This window comes from Trachinotus anak, unplaced genomic scaffold, assembly GCF_046630095.1.
Source record: "Trachinotus anak isolate AG129_WGS33_773 ecotype Australia unplaced genomic scaffold, CSIRO_AGI_Tana_v1 ptg000016l, whole genome shotgun sequence".
In the NCBI taxonomy this organism is placed as follows: domain Eukaryota; kingdom Metazoa; phylum Chordata; class Actinopteri; order Carangiformes; family Carangidae; genus Trachinotus; species Trachinotus anak.
This window is the reverse complement of record NW_027273867.1, coordinates 14497328-14524542: the sequence shown is the minus strand read 5'-3', so window position 1 is coordinate 14524542 and position 27215 is coordinate 14497328. Positions and strand designations below refer to the sequence as shown.

The 27215-nt window shown below is 41.4% G+C and overlaps 4 protein-coding genes across 5 annotated transcripts in view; 1 reads left to right on the top strand and 3 right to left on the bottom strand.

Annotated features, from left to right (window-relative positions):
- Positions 1-389: 389 nt before the first annotated feature.
- On the bottom strand, positions 390-4492 carry fam8a1a (family with sequence similarity 8 member A1a). Its single transcript, XM_071500801.1, has 5 exons — positions 3922-4492; positions 3475-3595; positions 3092-3215; positions 2101-2240; positions 390-1806 (listed from the first exon to the last, which is right to left on the bottom strand). The coding sequence occupies exons 1-5, from the start codon at positions 4427-4429 to the stop codon at positions 1662-1664; spliced, it is 1038 nt and encodes a 345-aa protein (XP_071356902.1). The 5' UTR covers positions 4430-4492; the 3' UTR covers positions 390-1661.
- Positions 4493-17942: 13450 nt separating this feature from the next.
- On the bottom strand, positions 17943-19595 carry fabp4a (fatty acid binding protein 4a). Of its 2 annotated transcripts, none has more exons than XM_071500538.1 (4): positions 19394-19595; positions 19024-19199; positions 18807-18945; positions 17943-18236 (listed from the first exon to the last, which is right to left on the bottom strand). In XM_071500538.1, exons 1-4 carry the CDS (start codon positions 19578-19580, stop codon positions 18112-18114), a joined length of 627 nt encoding a protein of 208 aa, XP_071356639.1. In that variant the 5' UTR covers positions 19581-19595; the 3' UTR covers positions 17943-18111. The 2 variants fall into 2 exon arrangements, with proteins under 2 accessions (XP_071356639.1, XP_071356640.1); XM_071500539.1 differs by having other exon boundaries at positions 18807-18908.
- Positions 19596-20561: 966 nt separating this feature from the next.
- On the bottom strand, positions 20562-23302 carry mrpl53 (mitochondrial ribosomal protein L53). Its single transcript, XM_071500540.1, has 3 exons — positions 23145-23302; positions 21549-21661; positions 20562-20771 (listed from the first exon to the last, which is right to left on the bottom strand). Exons 1-3 carry the CDS (start codon positions 23237-23239, stop codon positions 20656-20658), a joined length of 324 nt encoding a protein of 107 aa, XP_071356641.1. The 5' UTR covers positions 23240-23302; the 3' UTR covers positions 20562-20655.
- A 3140-nt stretch (positions 23303-26442) lies between these two features.
- The window catches only part of pag1 (phosphoprotein membrane anchor with glycosphingolipid microdomains 1), a 48849-nt gene continuing 48076 nt past the window's right edge, over positions 26443-27215 (top strand). The window contains exon 1 of the mRNA XM_071499267.1: positions 26443-26697. The gene's annotated coding sequence lies outside the window, so the exon portion shown is untranslated. The remainder of the gene's footprint in view (positions 26698-27215) is intronic.

Sequence of the window (27215 nt, the reverse complement as noted above, 5' to 3'; positions counted from 1 at the left end):
GCACTGAAGTGATACAGCTGTGATGTGCTAAAGTTTTTGGTCTTCTCCAGCCTCTTCTTTTAAAATCTATACTACACTAAAACATCTTCCAGATTTTCTCTGTGCACAGCTAAAGCCCTCTGCTTACCCCTACAAGCTGTGCAGAACAAACCCCATTAATGATGCTGCACGCCTTTGGACCAATCAAGGACACCAATTCAGTTTTCCTTTATTTCAAATGTGGGGATATTAATCATTTGTAATCATGACTAAACCCATGTGGTTACTGATATGCCACAACATTCAATAGTCATCTTTTAATACCAAATGTGATACGATGCTAGAAGGGCAGCCCATGAGTTGTCTTCAATTGACAGGTTTCACAATGCAAATGAATTACTTGACCAGGATTCTTAAACAATGGGTACGTTTATTGTCAGTTTTAACAATCTTGACCATAAGTTTGTGCTGTGTTTGGCAGTCAGTATCTGTATACTCATAAGCATGCAGACCTCAAGACAAGGTACTGCTTAGTGCAGTACAGTACAGGAAAACCTGATTCCAAATTTCAGGTGATTGAAATAAGCGCATGGGTTTGAGTAAACTCTGCTAAAACAACATTATATGATGTGAATAAAATATGAACAATCTTTAGTCCGAGTTTTACATTGTGCATACTGTCAGTAGAAACCTAACATGAGCTGCGGTATTCAATAATGCGACTGAGACAAACAGTGGTTCTGCTAAACAGCTGCCCTGAGTCACAAGATTTACAAGTCAGAAAACATGAGACATGAGAAAATATGAGCAGAAAATTCACAAACACAGATTCCTGTGTTAGCACATACACCAGGGATAATAATTATTGTTATATTTCACCATGGCAGAAAGATATCAAAACAATACTTCATCAAAATATCCATAGGCACAAATAAGCCTGGCATTTTTCTTCAATGAGTAATTATGAGGCTGAACACTATAGAAAACAAAAATCATGAGCAAACCTAACATCTGACTTACATTTATTACTCTGAAGAAAAGAATAATGTGTATAAGCTATTCAGAAAAATATAGAAGCTAATAATGTTTAAACCTGCTTTAAAGCTCCTATGTGTAGAAATCCTCTGTGTCTGTGTCATGTGTCAGATTATTCTGAGGGCATAGAAAAATAAGACAATCGCTGTGAGGATTGGTGGCATCTTGGGGTCTTTTTTTGTACAGCCAGTGAGAGTTTTCTATTCCTACACATAGGAGCTTTCAGATTCTCAAAAATAAATAAACAATTTATTATGACATAACACAAAACACAAGATTCTCGTCACATGAGGAGAAGTTTCAGGATATTCTGGAAACATTGGACAGCACCCTTTTCAGCTAAACGTACATTGCAATCATCAAAAATCGAAATACTTTAGAGTGTTTCCTCAGCTTATTGGTTGATCCAGTGGTAAAAAATAAAAACCTTTTTTCTTTTCATACCAGGCTGAAACCTACGCATCCCATTTAGAGTTCAATTCAAGTTTGATCTAGGGTAGAAATGGGCCAGTGCATCTCTGTTTTGCTGTTGCTGCTGTTGTCATTTGTGACTGATTTACATGTAATTTTCAGGATGCGCAGCACAAAAAGGGTCTGTCACACCTTGTCATTACCAAGTGCAAGAGAGTCTGCTGCAGGAGGAGAGGCTATCTGCCCCCTCTTTGTTGGACAACTATGGTTCCTGCCACAATGTCATACACAGTCCTGTTGTGCTGGAAGAAGAGCAGAGTGATGAAGACAGGAAAGAGGAAGGCAATGGAGAAGTTCTTATTCAGCGCCCGCACTGTGGAGCTGTGACAACCAAGACAAAGCAAGAGGTTAGAGAAGCCCCAGATAGATGCTCTACATGTACTAGAAACGACCAGAGACAAGAGAAATTTCCACTGGGACAATGAAATGCTCATTTTAAAGGCAAATCTAGATCAGAATATTTTACAATGTTAAGAAGTAAAGTGCCTTCATCTAAATATTAAATTTACAGTAGGCCTGTGTTACCTAAACACAGCTCTCTCATATGCCATTAAAATCAATACTTTGTTTCTTCTCCCCAAATAAAAGTAACTTGTACAGTATGTGATCACTCACGCAGAGAGCGAAACATTAGACGCTGGGACCACAAAGACTCGGTTGGGTCGGACCAGAGTGGATGTATCACATGTCACCACCCGCAAGCCCAGCAGGAACTTCCCTGGAGTGGCACCACCAGCACCCCAAATACAGATGATCTGATTGGACATCATGGATAAAAAAGTCAAACAACAACCCAGAAGACTCCCTGACTGTGTCATAACAATGTATTATACGACACAGGGGTTAAAAAAGCAAGAAATTAATTTTCAGATTCACACAAACAAGGTCAAAAGCATGGAAGGAAACATGCCAGATGGCATTAGTCTGTACAGAGGTGCCCCAGTGTCCCAGCGGTGGTTCCCACCTGGGAAAACAAGCCACTGATGCAGAAGTCAAACAAGAGACCTGATGCATGACTTCATCACAGGCAACTATGAATGCAATGTTGCATCACTGTCCTGGGAAACAATGTTGTGTTGCAGAGGAACTCTGACTCTGCCTGACTCTTCTCCATTAAACAAGTGCATGTGGTAATGAGGCGGCTTGAACTGAATGTGAATGGACAAAATGGGAAATGTTACATACATATGTCACCTTAGCATTTGCTCTAATTACAAATAAACATTGTGTTTTCTTCAGCTAGGAAAAATCTTCATGCAACACTCCAATAAAAGTAGTATTAAAGTGTTACTCCCAGATTTTTTCAGCACTCACTTCTCCTCCCTGCAGACTTAAGCAACGTTACTATATGTTGTATATGGATCAGTGTAAATGATGTCTTGGAAATATATATCAGTATCAAATATCAAGTTTCATGTTTATATTTTTGGTCAAAATCAACAGTACAAAACAATTACTAAATTTGATTTCTAGCCAGCTAAAAATGACCATGCATACTAATGTAATGAACATGAATTACCCAACTTGATGTGATTTTTCAACAGCTAAAATATTGTGAATAATTTTACATACCCCGCATATCAAGGCAGTGTGAAATGTGACCCACCTCATAGACACACACTAGCACCCTGTAGACCAGAGCTACAGCCATCATCTTCTGCAGGTCCTCCATGGACGTGTTCTCATCTATCTCCTCCACAATGAAGTGGGTAATGAATTTGGCAATGTCCCTTTAAAGAGGAGAGCGAGTACACCTGTGTGAGGATGGATCTCAGTGGTGAAGCAACTTGTCATAAAAGCAATGATTTGGACATGCAAATTGTCTGTTTTGCATAACTGAGCGACAGTTACAACACTGCCAGCTGAGCCTGAGAAAAACTATAATAAGAACTTTGTGGCCGATAAAATTTTATAGGCTCCGTTTTCGTTGTCTTCACTTGTTTATCCTTTTAGGTCAAAAGTTCTGTTTCCCTCTTAAGCTTTACTCACTTCATCCCACTCAGATGCATGATCCACAGCACAATGGTGGCCTTCACACAAAACAGGATAAAGAAGTCCACTGTTTCTGCCAGGAACCTCTGGAGAGGAGAGGGGATGGTGTACTCTCTTCCTGTGAAGCAAATTAAAAGTACACTGAAAATGCTTTTTTCCCCCCCAAAATGGGACAAGTTCTGCATTAGCCTGATTTATAAACTTAAATCAATAATCTGGACTCACTGAGCAGTTACTATACTGAATATTACCAGTGGTTCTCAGAGGACTGAGAGAAATCTTAGAAAGACTCTAAGCATATAAGCTTGTTTCCACAGGACCATATACTTAAGCCTGCTTCCTAAGAGACTCATGACCCAGCTTATACAAAATAAAGCCCACACAAAACTGGAGCAATGTGTTGACTACAACAGCAGCTCTCTGTTAAACGGAGAGTTAACTCACCTCCCTGAGGTGGATCCCCATTCTGCTGCCGGGCAGCAGTAGCTGGGGCCGGGGCGGCGGTTGAGCTTTGCTCGGTCCGGGCACCATCCGGATGAGCAGGGGATGCGGGGAAACCGATGGGATAAGGGTAGCTGTACCAGCTTCGCATGTCAGCCACCTGCTGCCCACCGCCGGAGGTCGAGGCAGGTGTAGCTGGTGTCTGAGCACTTGTCCCCGGCGGAGGGAAGCTGCACGGCGGCGGAAGGGGGAAGGCGGACAGGGCCACCCAGCCCTGCCAGCTGGCACACCCCCAGTAATACTGCCACATCCACTGCTGCAACTTTGCGCAGTATTCCGTTGTAACGGTCGCTTGAGGCTCTTTTGCGGCGGTTTCAGGGCCGTCACGGCGGCTGTCACTCGTCGTGGTCGCAAACATGTCTGACCCACTCCACAGGCTCATGTAATTTGTCATAAAAGTCTTTTTGAGCGTCCTCTCGCCGGCAGGTAATCCTCCTCTCCCTCCGGTCATTAGCTCCCTGCTGGTTATCGGAACAGCGCTAGCTAACGTGTGTTTTTACAGGGATTTCCTGAACTGCTTCATGTTACACGTTACTTTCCAGATCGATGTAATTGTATAATATTTCGGTAATTCAAATAAAACAGTTACTTGTCAATAATAAATAAAATACTTACTTTATTTATGCTGCAGATGTGAGGTAAACACCATAATGTTGTGAACAACCCCCCTGGAGTCGTTAATGGTATGAGCCATTTAAAGGAGCATTCTGTGTATTTTCGGTATTTTCACAATGTTCATTAACAGCTCTATCATCAGTCACGAAATTAACTTTTAGCTTGTGGTAACAAAGACTATTTATGACACAGTTGTTAAAAATACATTTGTTATGAATTGAATTTGTACGGCTTTTATAGACCACTTCATGATAATATTATTTGGTCCTCTTATTTTACCAAAATGTGCCCAGTGGATCTCTTCTCAGATATAATTTAATGCCATATCACCAAATTATTAAGTTACTTCAATGTGACAAGTTTAATTAAAGAACAGATGTATACCATGATGGGTGAAACAGGTTCAGCAAATTTCACACGGTAACAGTGTCGAATGAAGGAGAGCATAAATTTACATTGGCTAAATAACTAAAGTTGACCATTATAACCAAATTTCACCATTAGCAATTTTGATGAGTGTTGTACTTGTTAAATAAAGGAATTCAATTTATGTAGCTTACAAGGCCAATAACACTAACCTTGCAGTGTCACCATGAACTAAATGACTTCTTTTACCAAGTTGAAGTGTTCTGTTTATTTATTACAGTGAATGGCTCTCTGCACCCAGGCTCATATTTCTATGACAAACAGGCATGGCAATATAAATATACTGCAGGATAAAAATGGATGTTCTTCCTCTTGGTCCTAACTAGAACTCCACCTTTCAGTTGCACCACAAGAGAGCAGCAGAGGTCCGTCGATCCAAATTCATAACAAGTCAAATACAACCAACAGATCAATCTCTTTTCATACATTTTATGACAGTATTATATTTGTTCTCGCTTTATACATGATATTATGTTGTACAATAATTTGAGCTCAGGTAAACAAATTAGAAAACAGGTGCTTTTGTGCATATTTCAAGATGCTTAGTTCTTTCCAGATCTTTTAACTATTTAGTTGTACATCCCAGGAGTGGGAAGTTGACTTTTGGCCTGCAACCACATTTAGGAATCCCAAGCATCTGAGTTCAGTGACAAATTGGTCGTCTGCCACAAAGGCCATCGAGGTCAAAAACTCAAAACTCTGTAAAAGCTGCTGTGGAAGTGGCTTTGATTCAAAAGACCTGCTGGCCAGTCAGCTGATGATTGCTTTCCCTTGCCCTCTGCCTTTCTCTCTCTCTCTCTCTCTCTCTCTCTCTTCCCTTTATGCCCCTCTTTCCCTATGACCCCAATATGGAGGAGTTGCTCACTCATGGCTCCCACTTTCTTCCCTTCCACCTCTGCTCTTTCTTCTGTAATTTTTTCTCTGTCTCCCCCTTTCTCTCATTTTACTCTCCCCTCCTCTCTGATTAAAGGGGTGAGGGGTAGGGAGGGGTGGGGGGTAATATTTGCTGACTGGGCTGGCCCAATTCTGTGGGTTAGGTGTTAGGTCTGCCAGTTCTAAATGACCGCGCCTGGCCCACTGAATGGAGCCAGTGAGGCGGACACCAATCCGACCCCAATGGGCGTTATCCCTGTCGATAGAGGCCATACGATGACTGTGCCCAAAAGTAATCAGGCCCAAATAAAAGCTGTGTCCAGCAAACGCTGACCCCCATAGAAACCCAACAACCTGGTGGGATTACTGCCTCGGAGGTGTGTGTGTGTCTGTGTGAGTGTGGATGTTGGAGGACGGGTGAGTGAATAGGGGAGTTTGGTTACTGTGGCTGAGCAATGTATCACTCAGGGGTGTAAAGTAACCAAGCACACTTACTAAAATGTGTATTACTAAAGTATTGAAGAATAGTTTTGAAGTAGTTGTCAGGACATTACTGAAGTTCATGTCCACAGTGTTTACTCCATTGAATCAGAATAATATATGCAAAATGTATGATGAGCTCAAAAAAACATGAAAGTCATATAAATGAACATTTTGGCCGCATTGTGTGACAGATAAATATCTTATATTGAATTCAAAGGAACTTCCACTTGATGGTTGGTTTGATATTTGAAATTAAATGTATTCTTTTATTTCCTCTCTGTTCTTGCCGTCTGAAAAGGGTCCTTTCAGTTGTTTCAGCCACACAAGCTGACTGTCATTACCTTTTAAAAAGCAGGCCTATGCAGTGGTCATTAATGAGATGTGGTAAAATGAAAGCAATATAAGACAAATATCTGCCAAATGACCCTGAGCAAATATTGAGCACACTGTTACATCAGGAGAGGTCACATGTGTGTCTTATGGGCTGAGATCAATTAAGTAATCTAGCTTTACTCAACATAACAGGTTAATGATACAGGGAACATTGGGAGACTGTAATGCAGTGTACACAGTGTCTGAATGCAGAAGTGCCCTTTTTTGAAACCTTTGAAGCCAGTACATACCTGTGCGCTATTCTCGTTCTTCATTTCTTTTAACTCTAATGTCAGAGCACAAGGCACATGCTCTTATGGTGGAGTCATGTCGACTGTGGAGGCTAAGTGATAGCACACAGCAGCCTCATGACTGTACATTTACACGCTTCGTTTTTACTCAGTGTTATAGGGAAAATGTTTCTTTCTACCATGGGTGCACCCGAATTTCTTAGCTAATATATGCCCCTTCATTCCCTTAATTTCATTTTTACTCATGCTCTTTAGAAACTCTGTTCACACCACTGAGTGTGAGGCAGACAGGAGGGTGAGCCTAAAAGGTACACACAGTTCAGTTCCTGTGAAAAAAAGGTTGCTGTGTCTATACAGGATGTGTACCATGCCCCTAGACATACACTATGGGAACAAGGTCAACAAATAACCTTAACTGCTTGGAAATGCCCTTCATGAACCCATTTTTATTGTGTGTTTGGTCTATTTTTTCCCAAGATACAGTCCTTATTTCTCCTTGCACAAAAAACGACTATTTTTAAGAGTTACAGTAGATGAACATGTGCATCTATTGGTCTTATATATTTTGCAAATTTGAGGATAATTTAAAAAGAGGAATATCTCAGGAAGAGTTTTTTTATGCTCACTTAATTAAATTATCTTGAATCATACGGCCAGGAAACATGAAATCTTAAATTAAGTGGCATTTGCCTTTTAGCAGACTGACAGAGTGTCAGAGCTCATTATTTACAGTGGTTAAAATGAAGGACTCTCACAGTCACAGAATTTAATCACAGTTTACATAAAGGTTCCTCTAGATAACAGCATATCACTGGTCTTAGCCAGTGATTTGGGGTGGAAAAGGCACTTTACAAAAAGCAGTGACTCTCGGATCTTTAAATTTATCATTCAGATAAGTTTGTCAGGAAATCCAGTGGGAAATATTCCACTCTTGTTCATGTGGGAACTTAGGAACTTAGGTTTCTGCAGATTTGGCTTTATTCTATGCTCATGCAGTTTTCGTGCTGACACGTTGCCTTGTACAACCACGTACTGCTCTAAGCTCTTAGTGCACAGTGATTTAGCCCAGTCTGAATGTGTCTAGTGGGTCGCAGGTTAAAGAAATGTCAAAGCATTAGTCGGAGAATGTGGGGAAAGAGGTCGCTCAGATCCCATTTCTGAGAGAGTGGGGAGGGCAGCTGTCCTGTGATTTATGGTCAAGTTACTAAGACCATTTATGTGATTGTTTTAATTTATCAACTAAACACAGATATTCACAAGATTCAGCTTCCAAAGTAGTTATTTACAGTCTCAAATAGGATTAATCTCTCTGATCCTAGAGTCTCTAATGTTTACACAGATGTTCCTTTACTGTGATTTGTGCTTGTGCCCTTTCAGATCAGTTCTTTTCATTAAATGATCAATGTTTTAGCAAAAGATACAACTTTGTTCAGCTGATGCATGGAAAATGTGACCAGAATAAAGACAAAAAAACGACTTCATCTGCTGAGGCAGCAGAGGGAAGTCCTCGCTACCTTTGGCCCAGAGAAGAGAAAAATCCCTCTGAGATTCTGTGGCTTTGTCTTGTATGTGTAACAGTGAGAACCAATTAAGTGAATTATGTCTGCTTCCCTGGAGCCCTGACAGGAACACCCAAGGGGAGAGTGAGAGTACAACTGCTCCCCCACTGGCTCCTGCTTCAAGTAAAATTCCCCTCATCTTCCTCCTCCTCATTGCTTTAACCCTCACCTAATTCCCTTTATTTCCTGCATCTTTAACATCTCTGCACATACTCACCTCCTCCCCGCCCCTGCTGCTGGCACACTGTGGTGAGGTGAGAGGTCTATCATGTAACAATACCACATTCCTTTCCTTTCCCCTCTTACTTACAGCACTTCTCAGCTTTTTGCCTCATCTCTTGCCAAAGTCCAGTCCCCCCCATCACTTTGTTTCTTATTCATTTTCCCATTCTTCTTCATCCTCACACACCACCCAGATATTAAACCCTTTAACTCGTTGGGTTTTTATGGCCCACAGCTTAACTGTTTCACTTCTCCCTCACTATGAATGCTGAAACTACTAAAGAATCTGCTGTATGCCACCTGCTCAGCACCAAAGGGAAGACAGACATATTTTGTAACTAGCTGTTGAACATAGTGACACAATAAATGCTGATGTTGCTATTAGCTGGATGTGTAAATAGACAACTGTTTTCCAACATATTCTCTATATCGACTTTGTAATGTAATAATATGTCTGTGATGTGTTTACGGCTTATTGCACTGCCCCAAGTTGTCAAAAAAGTAGTGCAGATGTATAGATTTATAGGAAAAGGTAAAAACCAATGAAAATATTGTTTAAGATTTTAACAACCAATAAATGTTTGGTAAACTGGGTAAAATATTAAATGGTGACCTAATTTTACCACAGTGCTACTTTTAAGACTAACCTTTGCCAAAATTGTTGGATACTACCTACCCCTTGAATATTTTAGTAGAAAAACTTTGTGTAAAATGTAAATTTTTGCAAAACAGTTTAAGCCAGTCCAGCAGAAGTTTTTATGAAGACCCGACTGTGCTGTTTCCCCGTGGTCCCTCCAGAGCAACAGTTCACTTTAGAAAACCTCCCCACATGCTCAGCAGTCCAAATGATGATGACCTCTGTGCGACAGCTTCCTCTGCATGTTGTAGTATTCACAGCCTTTGCTCAATACTTTGTTGAAGCACCTTTGGCAGCAATTACAGCCTCAAGTCTTTTTGAGTATGATGCTACAAGCTTGACACACCTATTTTTGGGCAGTTTCTCCCATTCTTCTCTGCAGAACCTCTCAAGCTCCATCAGGTTGGATGGGGAGATCAGATCTCTCCAGAGATGTTCAATCGGGTTCAAGTCTGGACTCTGGCTGGGCCACTCAAGGACATTCACAGAGTTGTCCCGAAGCCACTCCTTTGTTATCTTGGCTGTGTGCTTAGGGTCGTTGTCCTGTTGGAAGATGAACCTTCGCCCCCGTCTGAGGTCCAGAGTGCTCCGGAGCAGGTTATCATCAAGGATGTCTCTGTACTTTGCTGCATTCATCTTTCCCTCAACCGTGACTAGTCTCCCAGTTCCTGCTGCCGAAAAACATCCCCACAGCATGATGCTGCCACCACCATGCTTCACAGTAGGGATGGTATTGGCGAGGTGATGAGCGGTGCCTGGTTTCCTCCAGACATGATGCTTGGCATTCAGGCCAAAGAGTTCAATCTTTGTTTCATTAGACCAGAGATTTCTGTTTCTCATGGTCTGAGAGTCCTTCAGGTGCCTTTTGGCAAACTCCAGGCGGGCTGTCATGTGCCTTTTACTGAGGAGTGGCTTCCGTCTGGCCACTCTACCATACAGGCCTGACTGGTGGAGTGCTGCAGAAATGGTTGTCCTTCTGGAAGGTTCTCTTCTCTCCACAGAGCAACGCTGGAGCACTGTCAGAGTGACCATTGGGTTCTTGGTCACCTCCCTGACAAAGGCCCTTCTGCCACGATTGCTCAGATTGGCCGGGCGGCCAGCTCCAGGAAGAGTCCTGGTGGTTCCAAACTTCTTCCATTTACGGATGATGGAGGCCACTGAGCTCATTGGGACCTTCAATGCTGCAGAAATTTTTCTGTACCCTTCCCAGATCTGTGCCTCGATACCATCCTGTCTCGGAAGTCTACAGAAAATTCCTTGGACTTCATGGCTTGGTTTGTGCTCTGACATGCACTGTAAACTATGGGACCTTATATAGACAGGTGTGTGCCTTTCCAAATCATGTCCAATCAACTGAATTTACCACAGGTTGACTCCACTCAAGTTGTAGAAACATCTGAAGGATGATCGGTGGAAACAGGATGCACCTGAGCTCAATTTTGAGTGTCATGTGAATACTTATGTACATGTGATTTTTTTTGTTTTTTATTTTTAATATATTTGCAAAAATTTCAAGCAAACTTTTTTCACTTTGTCATTATGGGGTATTGTGTGTACAATTTTGAGGTAAAAAATTAATTTAATCCATTTTGGTATAAGGCTGTAACATAAGAAAATGTGGAAAAAGTGAAGCGCTGTGAATACTTTCCGGATGCACTGTAGGTGTCAGGATCTTGACTTTTAGTCACATGCCTTACTCTCAGTTCTGCTTTTGCCCCATCTAAAGTCCCTGACTAGACAAAGAGCTAACATAAGAGTTGACCCACAGAGGGTGCTTGTTTGTTTAACGTGCAGCTGCGCATTGCAGGGAAGGCAGCTGAGCTATTTCTCGGTAAGTTTCACACGGGCGTTGACACAAACAGCTGTAAACCTATAGACCTCAGGTTTATAGTTGTACAACTGAAAGAAATGCACTCCTATCCTGCAGATACATTAGCAAATAGCTCTGGCTGCTTCATGGGCTGGTGATGTGCTGTTATTGCCTTCTTGTACATTATAACACCGTGACTATCCATTGATTGACAACTTGGCAACAGACATTACAGGAGACCTATAAAAAGAAAACTTTGTAGTCGTTTAATTAATCTCAGGTTTGTTGTTTGGCTTTAAGCTGCTGAATGGTCTGTTTGACAGCCTCTTGGAGAAAGGTCAGCCTGTGACTAATGGCTTCCGTTTTCCTACCGCCTATCAGAGGCTTTGGTTATCTCTCCAGTGCATTGTGGGGAAGTGCCTGTTGTCTACAGTACGTCTCACAGTGTCCATCAGGCCAAATTTCCTGATGGCCTATTGTTTGTTTGATAATGTTTCCAAGGTCAAGTTCAAACTATCTGTGCTCAGTCAGTGATGAAATGTAGCATCATTTAATGCATATATTCCAGTATTGACAAACTCACTTAGATAATTATAGCTCCTTTTTTTCTGTGGTAAATTTGGCTTCCAGCTAATGAGAACCCTGAATAAATCCTCTCAACAACCAACGCATATACTCCAACCATGATTAACAATGTTGTGAGAGTGCAGCATTTGTTGGCACTGGCTGAAATGCTGTGTGTATTTGTTAAGTAGAAGAAAAGTGACATACAGAGCTTCTGCCATTGACAAACTCTTTGCCCCATTCATTTATATTTCCCAGCCCAACATACTTTGTTCTTCCAGCCTCTTTTTGTTGATGAAAAATGTGAGCCATTCAAACCAGGGCAGACAAACAGCATAGTCTGACCTTTAAAATACCCACACCATTCAGCCATACCACCTGCAGTAGAAGGTCAGAGTATCTATGTTTGTGTGTGTGTGTGTGTGTGTGTGTGTGTCAGGCTGCATGCATACTTAAGACACAAAAACCACAACAAAGCATTACCTTTCCATGGCTTTCATTCTCTTAGATTCCTTGAAATCTGGTCCTGTTTGTGTTATCATATGAGGTACAACAGACAGGCTGTTGTTATCGTCTGGCACAAATTGTTCTTCTGGCCCTAAAGTAAAGTCAAACTTCAGACTGTAATGTCTGCTGCCACCTACAAATTCTCAGCATGCTTCTTTCATTGGTCACTACTTTACATAGCCAAATTTTGTAATGCGGCCTGTAGCTTTTACATATTTTACATGTTTTAATGCATAAATATATGTAACTCTTTAATCTGCATCTTCCTTATGACTGAGTATGCAAAGTTTTTACATGATTATGTAATAATGTAGTGTTTGAACCCAGTTTCCCCCTCACAGAAGTTCCGCTCATGCTCTTCATGCTGCGGCTGTAAAATAAACTGCTCTGCATGTTACGGAGTCACAGAGTTCTTTCAGAGGATTGAGCACAAAGAAGGCTTAATGTGAACAAACAGGAACCATGTACAGTATGATACTTCCCATCTGGTTCAACACAGACACACACACACATACATTCAAGCACACACACAAATACGCACACTCATTTTAATGATCACCCCATTCCTCACTCCCCTTACCACCATCAACCTCCCTCCAGATTACAGATCACATGTCCTGTCACACAGTAGTAGAGAGAGGAGGAGTGGATAGCTGTGCACAACACAGCGATGACTGGTGGTGGACTCAGACAGAAAATACCAACACTTCCTGACTTTTTAATGCCTAGCTGGACATCTCTTTTTCTGCTTTTGAAGCAAAATGCCAAAACACAAACACACGGACAAAAGAACAGGCGGGTAAACATGCATGTATATAGCATAAAAGCTGTGGTGCCGGCCGAGCTTGGGTTGGTGTGCTCTCAAGGGGAAAACCATTGTGTAGGATCTGGTTTGTATAGCCTCACTTTAAAGATTTCCACCGTCCTTCCTCTGAGCTATTCAGTGACACACAGGGGCCTCGCTTTGACAGGAACTCCTGGGGGATGACTTGAAAAACTGATTCTTAACGGTCTCCTCAAAGGCTAAAATGTATTTCCTCGTATAGAGTAGAGGTTATATTTTCAGCTGGCTCTACACCCTTGCAACTTAGAGTAAAAATAGTTTGAAACACTGGCTCTATTGTAACATATAATTTAAGGTTCATACATGGAGGAGAGTTTATCTTACTGCCAAATGACTGCAGCTCATTTAAGGCTAATTGTCAGTTTTGAATATGAAGTATACTTAGCCTCTTACACAATGGAAAGGCTAAGCAGTAACCATGCAATCCAACAGATCAAACATATTAATAAGTCTCATACTAATTAAGTTTCTGTCTGCATTCTTTGTCTGACCCTGACCTCTGACATCCCTGTGGAGTGGCCTAATTCCAGACTTTCAATTCACTGCTCACATCTCAGATTTTTTTCAGCATTTCAAACTAAATTAATGAAAAAAAAATAGAAAAAAGAAAGTGTTACATTTCCTTATTGTAATAGGCTCTAATCCCACATGAGCAGTCTATGCACAGTTTCCAATTTATTAGGTACTGAATGATCGTTTTGAAGACTACAGTTTGTGGGGCTGTTGAACTGTATTGTATTATATTATATTTTGTCCATCCTATAGATATGATGAGGAGGAGGAGGAGGATTGGCTAAACAACAGAAACACCTCTCAGTATAATGCATTAGGCTGCATTAGATTTAGTAAATTGGCATTTGGGTGTGAGTGGATTAATTATGCCACTTGTCAGATGCAGATTAAAACAATGACTGTTGATTTGCTTTATATAAAGACAAATGAATTGCTCTTTCAAAAGTCTTTGGAGTAATCCAGATGTCTACACTGGAATCCTTGATCCAAAACAGTGCCCCTTCCTGGAATCACGGGCTCGTCTCTCCCTGTGTTTGGGGAGATGATAGCGCAGCCTGCCTCTGTGCAACCAGACAGGGCACGGCTTGCATAACACTCAGACACTTGTTGAAGAAATCCGAGTCCACTCTCAAGTATAACTGGATTGAGAGGGTCAGTGGCGAGGAAGCTTGTTGCATAGCAACCAGCCTCCCCTACTGTCCACTAGGGCCTCAACTGACATAGTTCTGCCCAGCTGTTTGGTTGCCCGTGGAGACTGATCTTGGGCGCTGTAAGCCCTGTGGAGAGGATTGAGGTAAAACTGATGAATGTGAAATGTTATGAGTGAGTGATCTCGAGGTCATCCCCACCCATAAGCAGAAACCTGAGCTGAAAAACAGAGTGGGATTTGAGAAGTAGGTACAGATATGATCACCTCCTCATTCTCTTTTTGTTTGCATTTCCCTCCCTGAAACTAACGTCATTCAGACTCAACAGCAAACCACAGTGAGAAAGCTGATATCGAGTTGTTGTAAAGCAAATGTTTTTGTGTCATCATTTTGATACAGACATATTAAGGTACAGTCTTACCATTTCAATGTTGTGGTTGTGATTGAAAGAAGGTTTTTTGGATTTTATTGTCTAATTTGACAAGTAAGAGACAAAGGCAGAAAATGGCTGGAAAAAACTGCTGGTCAGTCAGGTCACCCGCCTTAAGCTTCTTAAAATTATATCATATACACAGTCTTAACCTCAGTCGTAGTCACATGTCTGAAATAAAAACTGTGTCATCACCAAGGTAATAATCTCCCACTTTTTTTGAAACTGTTATCAGCCTAATGTTCACAGTTCCTCGCTTGTGGAAAAAACAAAGGTAATATTTTGTCCCTGAGTTTGTTCCTAACATTCCTCAGTTAGAAAAGTCCAAATTCTGTTCCCTGCTTTCCAGATTGCATTGTTGTGACTGACAGTTTACATCTGCAGACAATACAGGCCATTCTCACACTTCATACCACGTAGGTCAGCAATCCTCAGCATCACTCTTCCTCAGACCACAGCCAATAAACAGATAAACAATAACGAAATAACTACAAAATGAATTACTTTTAAATGACGTGGAAAGTCAAACTCCAGATTATATTACTGGAGCAACATAAAGCAACGTGAAATTAAGCACAGGAGTCACACATCATGTAATGCATGAGGATTTAAAGCTCATACATCAGTGTATCTTCAGCCCTGCTGATCCACTTCAACATGAAAGTTGTTTGTGTTTGACAGAGTTTAAGTTAAGGACAAGCAGAGGAAGGGAGTCAACACAACAACTCAAGTGGAGCTTTCCAGATGTTATGCAAAGGATGTGAGTTCATTCTTGTAAAGTCCAAGACAGTCTTCGTGAACACAAAGCAAATCCAGTGTCAACAAGATACCTTTGTCTGTCAGGCATGAGAATGCACACACAAACGCACACACAAACGCACACACATACACGCACGCTCAAACATATGCAGACAAAGGACATGCATTAAGGGGAGAAATCAGCAGTTTTCATTGTGTGAGTAATGTCAGAGTCATGTTACATATGCCGTGTTATTCATATACCTTAGTGTATTTTTTGTACATGACAGTACTGTATAAGGAAAATCCTAACCTGAGGACAATAACAGTGGATGTCTAAACTCCAGTTTATCCTGCCAGTGAACTCTCAGCAGGCCTCTCACTATCTTCCTCCTTCCCAAACAGTTTCCTAATTTGCACTCTGAAACCACTCTGCTGACGTAAGGTTTACCTCCGTCGACCGTGGGCAGCAGAGGAAGATCAGGACCTTTCCTCTCCAGTGGAATACCTCCTTTTCTCTCCTGTTGGGCCTTCGGCTAGAAAATATTTTTTCAGATGCTTTGCCTCCTGCACACTGTTCAAGTTTGAGATTGTATTCTTCTTCAGTACCGAACAGCTCCCACCAATTCACATACAGTAATCAAGCTAAAAAAGCCTTCACTGAGAGCCACTTGCAGATGTGACTCATATTTTGTTCAGTTAGCTTGAAGTTTCCGGCCCCCGTTTCCAAGTTATATTTTAGATTATTAGGAAACACGGTGGACCATCAAATCAAGATGTCTGAGATAGAACGGGGAGGTGGAGATCAGCCTCATTCCCCGCAGTTATCTAAACAAAGTGACGGGGACGCCTGTGGATCACAAGCACTGCACCTGTAAGTCAATCCGTAGCAGATGTGATCTTTTCTTTCTGGCTGTGAGAAACTGACCGTGTTTTTAGAGCACTTTTATCATGTGCTTACAGAATACATAGCATTTTGGACAGTATGCACAGAGGAAAGATTTCTTTTTTTTTTTGTTTTTGCCAGACCGCAGAAGTGATGTAGCCAGTAGTAAACCCCACATAAACCCCAACAGGTCTGTGTTAAAAGCAATGCCATCGCACAGGCGAAAAGTAATATTCGACTTAATTTCTGAACAGTTGGTGATATGGCTGAATTAACCTGTTTGAGGAGGCTACAGTAATTGTTGTTGGGCTTTTGCTCCCTCTAAGGTATCAGGTACAGATTATTAGAGAGAGCCACAAGATTACCTCATTTTGCAAGGTCCAGTTGATATTGTACATTGGTGATACAAATTCCCTGAAAGGTTTGCAGGTTCTCAAAAACAAACTGACACATTGATCCTGGAGCTTTTGGGACCCCTGGAGGTCTTGGTCATCTTTATTGCTGGATGGGTTATCCAGGCTTGGTTGTATGAAGATCATTGCGATGCCAAGTTGCTTGTCTTTTGAAATGGATGGGAACAGGTTAAATGAAATTGCACCCCTTTTAACTGTCTCCGACCGGCGCTGTGTCGCTTACAGTGCTACTCTTGCTGTTATTAATAAGAGAAATGCCTCCTTGGCTATAGAGGTGAAATATATTTGCAGCATTAAAAACACAGTCAATGACAAACTAATACAGCTCTGGTGAACTTTGCTAGCCACTGTGATGTTCTCATCCACTTGGCATCTTCCCAAAAGTTCAAATACTGTATGTCCTCAGCTGCTGCCAGTACCATTGTCCACACAAAGGGAACAAGAGCGTTGGCCCACAGTTCTACCTGTTTCAGCTGTTTTGGCCATTAGGTCCAATCAGTACTATCGTCTCCCTTTCCTGTCATGGGAAAGTGGCTGTTGCCTCTGGAACAATCCCCCCCTCCCAAAACACACACACACACACACTCGCTTGACCAGCAGCCAAAGGGCGGGGACGTCTATTGGGACAACCCATAATGTTCTTAGTTCCTCCATGTACGTACAGCTGCCAATACATGTGCAATGGGAAATGTTCGACCTCCCAAAAAGGAAAAGGGGCTACATTTCCTGACTGAACTCTGTGCATGATACTCCTAAAAAGAGTTCACATTCCTCAAGGAGTCCCTGACAACATGGATGGCTGACTGTTTGCTTCTCGACCTTTAAGAGTGGAATATGTTTGGACCCTTTCTTTTGTCTTTGTCTGGCCAGACCAAAATAAGGAAGCATATAGGAGCTGTGCAAGCCAAAACAGCTGGAAAATGTGATTGCATGTGGAATAATTACAGTAATATTCACCAAGCATGGGAATAAACCATTAAAGTCAGGAAATCACCTCATCAGATTAAGTGACATGTTCCCATTAGAGCACGTTTATTGTGCAGCATTCCTCAGCATGCCCCAATGACTGGAATGCTTTGAGGAATGCCATTACTGAATTTGGAAATTTCACCATTCAAATAAACAGCAAACAAACTGACAACGATCAACACATCAAATTAACTCAGAGGCACCATTTCTGACAGTTTTCCATTCATTTTTATTCAAATCACCACAACAATTCCAAATGAAACCAAATGTGTCATGTTGGAAAACAGAGGCACAGAAATTTGATTTTTGGCAACACAATGAAGATAAAGAATAAGGAGAGCAGAACACGCCATTACTTCAGTTTGGTATTACGCTCATTGAACTGAGCCTGTCATCCAGCAATGCATCCAAGGAGTGGGCTGAGGGGACACCCCCCCCCCCCAAATCATGCCTCCTTCACATACGTCCTCACTGCGACAACCTCTCCCATTATGCATTTCTGTGGGGAAAAGGAGAGAAATCAGGTGCGGCCTGAAGATGAAAAGATGGTGAAGACGAATTCCCGCATGTGCTTTGAATAAGGGGAAGAATTTAAGCTGCAGCTGTCACACAAGGCTATAATATGAACAATATTTCTACAGTGTGTGGTTCTCGAACTTTCAGTAAGTTTATGCCTCACATGAATTTTTAAAAGTCTCTCATGATGTAACTGCAATCTGCCTTAAACAGAACAGAAGGGGATTCTTTGGATCTGTGTCTTTATAATACTCAAGTGAACTGTTTCGCCCTGTTTCATAAGGAGTACAGTGACATTACAATTACATTTGCACCGGCAGACAACTGAACCTTAATTGGCCTAACTGTGATTAAAAACAATGCAGAAAAAAAAAAAAGATGCCTAAAGAGTAAAGATTTTACAGACCACAACATGTACTAAACTAAGACATTTAAAAGTTTCAGTTCCCCTGGAAAAAAAAAAAAAAAAAATTAAAAAAAAAAAAATCAAAATTAAAAATAAAATGAAATGAAATATATAAAATAATTGGGAGTAAATAAAGAAAATCCTTACCGCTACTAATTTCCCATCTGTGATCTCCCTCTCGATATTCGTTTCTTTGCCGTCCCAGCTCTGTTTCTGTATAAGTTTGCCGTTCTCCAGAGTCACCACGGTCTGCAGGGTTACAGAACAGAGACAAGCCGTGAACTCCCTGCACAGAAAACACTCTTGACGGCTGTGATTTAGTTTGATTTTTTTTTTTTTTTCCTGTCCATCACATCACACTAACCCTTGTCTTCCTATCGTCGGCGGTGGTCTCCTCAAACGGTTCGTTGAGCTTGAACTTGATTTCAGTGGTTTTGAAGGCGCTCTGAGACTTCATGCACACAGTGCCTTGGTCGTCCACGGTCACTATCAAGTTGGGCTTGGTCCGGTTCCCCACCTGCCGGGTTGCAAATCCCACACCTGCAGAGCGGGAAGGCGACATGAACGTGACAAGATCAAAAATGCACTTCATTTAATACACTGGAAACATTTGCATTTGTGCGCTGATGAGCAAATCCAAATATTCAGAGTCCAATTTTTTTTTTTTTTTTTTTTTTTTTTTTTGGAAAGTTATTCTACTGTTTTGCCATCAAATAATTCACAAACTTTCCTACCAATTGCCCTCATGTAGTCGTCAAAGTTCTCGCTGGAAGTCATCTTCCATGTTCCAACAAAATTGTCAACCATGTTTGCAGTCTCTGGTGTGATATCCTCAACAACAGCCGGTGGTGTGACTCCGGATTCAACTCCCTTCCAGTGTGGGAACAGGCTCGGAGCGTTTTTAAAGGGCAAGCCCGACATTCAGACGCGCAGGAGGAACCAATCGCAGCCTGACACGTCACATAATAGAAATCCAGCTTCTGTTTTCTCATTAAGAGTTTAAGTTGAAAGGAACACAGCAGCACCTCGGATTTTTAACCTCACAATCCAAAATGTGTTGGTTCATCACTGATCCATACAGAATGAATATATGATTTCCTAACTAAATGATAACTTACAACTTGTGAAGCATTTTAGAAAGGGTCCCTCCCTTTGGTGGTGGTACCAACTTTATCTGCCTTCATAGTGGAAGACATTGAAGTGATTTAATGTAGAATATGAATATGAATGGTAAAACCAATCATGAGCATGCTAATGCTTTAAAAAAAAATGATGAAAATACAATTGTCTATATGAAAAGCATGGAAGAATCCATTCATGGAGAAAACCCATTAAGTTAAAGATGCTAATAGAACAGGGGGTAACTAGCAGAGAGGACAGGATTTCAGTTATCCGTGACTGGGTGAAAGGTTTTTTTTTCTCTTTTCAGTGAGGCTGCATCTAAAACTCTGTGCCAAATTACATGTAAGCCTGCTGTGTCAAAGGTTGGAGCTTGCATAATGTTCTCTAAAACGCTGGAATGGTCTCTTTTATCAGGAAAATGACACATTATGCAAGGACACACCATGACCCTGTACTGATCACAGCATGTGTTTTTTAGCAGTTAGTAGCATTTCAATTGTCTTTAATATGGAGAACATAAGCATAACTGATGGGGATGTTCAAACCATTTCCCCACTAACAACAGGATGCGGCGCTTGTTTTTTTTTGTTTTTTTTCAGTTTGACTGTAATAAAGTTCATGTTGACAGAAAAAAAATGACAGAGGAATTTGGAATGAGTGATTCAATAGGAGATGGAGTAACTGACTCAATTTCTTTCCTGGCCGAATTAAATCACATCATGATCAATGCATAGCTTAGCTTCAGTGAGCCAAAGGTCAATTCACACCAGAACTCCCACATTCACATTAGATACTTTTATTATAAACACCCAAGAATGTACACAGATAAATACAGATAAATTCAGTACAGGTATGTTCAACACACAGATCGTCACTACTTTGCTGCAGCTTTTGCCTGTGGGTCCTTGGCTAAACACCGTGACTGAAACGCACTCATCATTTCGCTGCTGGTCAACTTTGCTCCCTTCATCACCATCCTCTCCCCGTCTGCTGTAGTAAGGAAAGACAAAGACACAATGAGATGACTCATAGAGCCACAATGACTGATCTCTTCGTATAAGGAGTACAAGAGGCAAAAATGTGAAAAGTTAACTCTGAGCAAAAGTCAACTAACATGACTGGCTACTTCCATACAATGCTGTGCTGACCTATGGCAGACATTAGTGCTTTTGTTAAGTACTGTTAATACAATGTGAGTGACAGTTCATGTGAAATAAGTCGTACAGTATGACTTAATGAACCTTAATGGACAAGCAAGGGTGCCACTGATACTGGGCTTACAGTCCCACTTCTTGCTAATTACACACACACTAGTACAGCACATCTGTTGAACTGCTGCATTAGGTTTATTTACTTTTGCGTATTGTCTTTCAGCATAAGCATGTCTCAAAGATCTTCTATAAAAGGGGCCAATGTGGGCTACCTAAAATAATAAAGAACAGGTCACGATGATGTCTTCAAGCTCTGGCCCAATCTTATGTGAGGAAATCATTGAAGGAGTCTGCAGGCTTTTCCAGCTATATTAAGACAATCAAATTTAGGTCAATGTAATTGACAAAACAGAGAATTTAAGTGTTTTCAAGATGCATTACGATGCCTTTATTATTTTTTTTTCAGTCTGCTTCAGTATGAGGTTAAATAAATACCAAAGTGAACAATCTCTCTTTGATCATTACTTCTTCTCTCACATGTCATTACTTTCTAGTATATGGATGAAAAGTGAAATATCTTCTCTCACAAATTTCAATATAGTCAGATAATACTTACAATAAGTAACGTCCACCTCTGGTTCTGACTTGTCATGTTTCACCATGGCTATCACCTCACAGTTCATGTTGGTAGACCTGGCCTTCTCTGAGCCCACCATGGCCAGAAACTCCCTGTGGGGCAACAACAGTATTTTCTGCCTGATTACATTAGTAACTAAGTACATTTTTAGTACTGTACTGCAGTATTATTTTGAGGATCTTATACTTAACTTGAGCATTTCCATTTTTTGCTTTTACTTTCAAACATTTTACTTTTAAAACATTTCAAAAGTAAATATTGTACTTTTTGCTCTTGTGTTTTACAGATGTTACTTATATGCAATATTAAAGATGAACTTATCTCTTTGCATAAAACTGCCAAACTATATTCAGAGCAATTAAAATGAGTCACACTTTAAAACAGCCACAACACTGTAATACTGCTGACTAGGGGCGTCATGAAATACCAGTATTAACAATGACTGTGATATTTAAAAAATTAAATACTGATATTGTGTTAATAACACACATATCATGATGGCAGGTGTTAGGCCTTCTGGATCTTTTGTTTATCAGCTCATCTGGTTCAATTTGTTCTGTACAATTTTGTACAGATATGGTTACAGACTCTCTCTCCACCTTTCTACACCTGTATGAGTCCAATTCATTCAAAACACACCGTACACAACGTTAAACTTCAACTTGACTGATAGCAGTTTCTTTTTCTTTTTTTTCTTTTCAATTTTCTGAAGATATTTTGATAATAATGTTGTCACGAATTCTTTTGGCCACAATTATCGTGTAGTGATCATCTGATATCGTGGCAGCCCTACTTCTGCTCACAAATGAATGATCAGTAATGATGATAATATACTAAGTAAAAATACAATAATATGCCGGGGAAAAAAGTATTTTTGAATTTTCATATTTAAGTGCGGCAGTCAAATCAGAACTTTCAGAGATAATTTTTACAAAGTGGCATTGCCACTTTTAAACTAACAGTTAAGGAAAACAGTAAATATATCTTCCACCGCTAAAGTACAGATAGTAGACACGCTGGTTTTTCATGTGATCATAATCATTTTTGTTGTGGATGCCGTTCAGGGTGTCTGCAGACATCAGGTGGTTAACAGCAATAACAACTCAATCATACAAGTTTCCCACACACAGCAGAGAGAGAGAGAGAGAGAGAGAGAGAGAGAGAGAGAGATTCGGGTGCATTCAAGACAAAATGGAAAGGAAATTTGACTGAAGAGAGATTGACAGCTAATGAGAGGGGTTTACTTTCGGGACTGTGCCTTTAAGAAAAGTATAAAGCCTTTTAGCTCATATGCTATGTACAGGCTAGCACTGCGCAGAGGGGGGGGCACACTTATACAAATAGGTGGCTGTGAACTGAGGCCACAGTCGCTTCAGGTTCGACAGCACCATCCACAATCATATTTCTCACTCCAATAGTCACAGTCAGAAGCGTTAAATAAGACAAGCTTCGGTTGACTGCCGTCTGGAGACACTGTCGGGTTCCTCCACAGACTGCTAACCTCCTTCTCTCCACAGTCCAGACTCAACAAAACGACGCAACAACACAACCAGCCGACACAGACACACTTCTTACCGTGTGGACCGGACATTGGACTCGAACGGACAAAACCGAACCGTTATTTTCTTCACAGCCTTCAGCACCACGGTCGCTTTACTGGAGGCGGCCATGTTTGTTCTGCGGTGACCTCTAACCTCGCCAGAGAGTGACGACGCTCTTTGCGCCACTAGAGGGAGCGAGAGGATTAAATAACTCGCCGCTGCCAGGCAGGCACTTAACTGGGAAGTAAATAAGATGCAGAAATGCTATTCAATACACATTTAGAAATGATAAGTGAAACCTCGGTTTAATTCGAGCTGTGCAATAGTTTGGGTTATATATTTTTTAAATGGTTTATATTTAAATTTCCACCTCCACCTCCTGGACTCAGAGATATTCAACATGTGTTCTACTTGAACAGCATCCTTTAAAATCCTCTTGTATTCGCTCTGTAAGAGCTGATATCTTAGCATCTTTGAGTTGAGGGATAAATGTATTGGCTGTGATGCTGTTCGCCTTATCTGTCACAGTGAATACATTTCCAGCATGGGGTCTAGAGAGGATGTCTTGTTGAATATCAGACCTCTGCAGGTGTCAGTGATGTAGCCCACAACCACATTCCTGCTCTCTTTCATAATCTAAGCACACAGTAATAGTTTGACAACTCTTAATGTCTTCTTCTTCTTTTTCATCTTGAAATGCTATGTAAACAGCAGCGTCTCGTTCACAATGATATGACAAAGCTCATTAACGCAAACTCAGAGGGAAACTGACTGGGGCACCTCCCTGTAATCGTCTGACAAACGATGCCACAGAACAAAATTACGTTAGTGGGTGGGGGGGGTTGGAGGGTCTGTCAGGAGCTAAGTCAATAAAGGAGGTGCTGCTCTCCAAATAGACAATCAAACAGACACATCTCATAATCAAATAGACAAGGAGGATGCAAAATGGTCCCCAGCTACTGCTGCTTCCTGCACTCTGTGGATGAAAAAAAGGTCAAAAGCCTTTGAGGGTAGAAAAACATGTCAGGAATGGAAATACATTTGAATTTTGACTGGGTTAGCACTTGAGTCAAATTCGATTAAGGCATGAATTGTTTCTGTGAAGTAAATAAGTGAGAAAGTAATGGAGGAGGCGTCCGGAGCGTCAAATCAAAACAGCCATTTTGCAATTTCTTATAAAAGGAAGTTGGTCAAATTTGATTCTCAGAGTGGAAACTATGACCAAGTGTGCACGTATTTATCACTTGGCCACATCCTTTCAGCAGCTGCAGTAGATGTGAGTTCATTATATTTCCTTAGTGAACTGATCATTAAGTTTTATTGGTCAGATATTATTTTCTCTCACTCAATAACGTGGTTTGGACAAAAGAGATCTCCAGAAAAGAGAGAGAAAACATAACACACTCGTACAAACTTTACACACTTTATTTTTATGTATGCGCCCCCTTGACCTCTGGGCACTATAGCAAGGTATTAATAGCCACCCTGTTTTCAGAACTCATACAATTTATCCTAACTTCAACACGCCTCAAGTCTCTTTCCTGAAAGCCCGACAATCCGACTCAGCCTGTGACAGTTGGACAGTGGAGGCATGGGGGTCTAAATTTAGACATACGGCTACTGAGAGGCAGAAGCATTTCCTATACACACCCAACACCCTCTCTACCACACACACACACACACACACACATACGTATTTAAGTAGTCGTACTGTCCAGTTAGAGGATAGTGGGGGAGAGGGCACTGAGAAACAATGAATGTTCAAGTGGATGGTTGACCTCAGAGGGAAAAAAAAGGTATTGTTTTGGTGCAGGATTTCATCTATCGCGGTTTCTGCCTGAGCACAACAATAAGTTGTGAAATATTCTTTTCATGGTGAACTGATCTCTCAGGGAAACAGAGGTGTTAAGGGTGTTAAACGTGGGTCTTATTGGTGCTATTAGTGTTTTTTCCTCTATTGCAACTGTTTGGTGAAAGAATGTCGGACACACTTACCGTTTTCCCTCTGCTGTGGTGTAACATGGTTCAATGTGTCATAACACTGTTAGTTTAAGAGTTCATATACCATCTGCTCTTCACACCATGGGCGACACCCAATTTAGGTGTGAACATAGAGTCCTATGGAAGCTGTAATATTGTGAAATTGTTACAGTAAATGTGGAGCTGTAACTGAGAGAATGAATTCAGAGAGACTGTAACAATGTATCCGAGAACGCCCAAAGGGTTCCTTAGGAAAAATACCAGTACATTTTCTTTTGGAGAAAGGATCCCGCCACCCCCTATCCCCCACCCCTCGAGACAAACAGGCCACATAGTAGGCAAGGAAGTAGCGCTTTGGTCGAACTACATTCACTACCTCAGTTGTTTCTCAGGAACTCCCAGGAGTCATAAGGGCGTCCTTAGAAGTATAAATAACACAAAGTCATAGTTTCGCTGAAGAAAATGAAAAGAAATGAAACTGCAGTGCATTCTTAATTATATTTCTCACTCTTTTTATTCCTTTCTCTGCTTGTTAAATATGACTAAACATGTCACTCAAACCCATGGACCTCATAAATCGGTAAAAACAAAAATGCTGTCTGTCGAGCTCCTCGGGGCAGTCTGCTCTGTTCACAGCTTTACCTGACATGAAACCTTTGACAATCCTTCTCAACGAGCCTCTGTTAAACTTTTTCATTACATTGTGAGAAAGTTTGCAGCCATGTTTTAATGATGAGTATTACAGCGCACAAATAACTCATGTTCAACAGAAACTATTTGATACTGTATACTGAAAAACGTCTGTTGTCTTCAATTCTTATGTACTGGTTTAACTATTATTATGTGTTGTAAATCATTTTATATCAAATAACCAGAATAATCTCCATGAGGTTTTGTTGGAGCAGCACAGCTTCAATAAAAGTCAATAAACTTTTACTATACCAGCAATAAGAGAATATGTTTGCCACAGTGTTTTATTATTTTAGTATATACAATATTATAATATGTGTGTTTATTCCACCGCAAGGGCCAGTGGACAAGCCTCAGACACATTCTCTTTTTCTCAATATTCAGATATTTATGTACATTGTGTTATCAAATCTATCAAATACAAGATTCAGTTTGACAGCATGTCCCAGTGATCCCCTTGATCTACTCACTTATGTATTTGTGAGAGCGAAGGAATGGACTGACTGCAAAAGAAACCTGCAGCACACCTACAGTAAAGCTGCTGAGAGCCGGTCTGGGCATTGCGGCGGCGGACTGCATTTCCCGTGTGGCTTTGCGCGGCTGCTCTCTGACACTCCTCCTCCCTCCTGCGTCCTGGCTTGGCGGAGCTCAGAGAGCGGAGCAGACCGAGCTGAACATCTCGGTGTCTCTCACGTCCAGAAATGCGCGCATCGCTCCGTGTGTCCTCCTCACAGAGCACGTCCCTCTCATGCCTCTGACGTGACACCGGGGGCTTCAGAACAGGAGGATAAAGGCGCACCGGACACAGCCAGACACTTTCTCTTCAACCAGCCACTGAATGCTGATTTCTGGACAGTCCTCTCTCTCTCTCTCTCTCTCTCTCTCTCTCTCTCTCTCTCTCTCTCTCTCTCTCGCTGGTAAGTGCTAGTTTCATTATCTCCACATATAAGTTGCGCTGGTTCCTTCATGTTGTTTATGCATCCTGCGAGTGTGTGAGTATGTGTGTGTGTGTGTGTGTGCGTGCGTGTGCGTGCGTGTGGATGGGCTGCGTCGGGAAACTTCACTGACAGTGGTAGTGACTGCGGCAGCCTCAGTGGTCGCAGCGAAAGCCAAACTGTGAGCAGCGGTGACGGTGGAGCGGGAGCAGGGACTTGTTGCCTTCGCAGGACGCGTTTCGTGTTCCCTGTTGGTGTCGGTACGAGGCAGCGCTGCCGATGCTGCGCTGCGTGAATTTGAACCATACGACACTTGAAGATGTGGGGAGAAGTTGTCAGTTTGATGCAGTTGCATCCACGTCTTCGTCCTCGCTGATGATTTCCCTCGTTCTTTCTTGCTTTAAACTGGCTTCTGGTTCGGAGTCTCATGCCCATGTTGTTCTCATTCAGGCTGCAGGTTCAGTTTTTAAAAACAACTGGTGGTTTATTTGATATAAAAG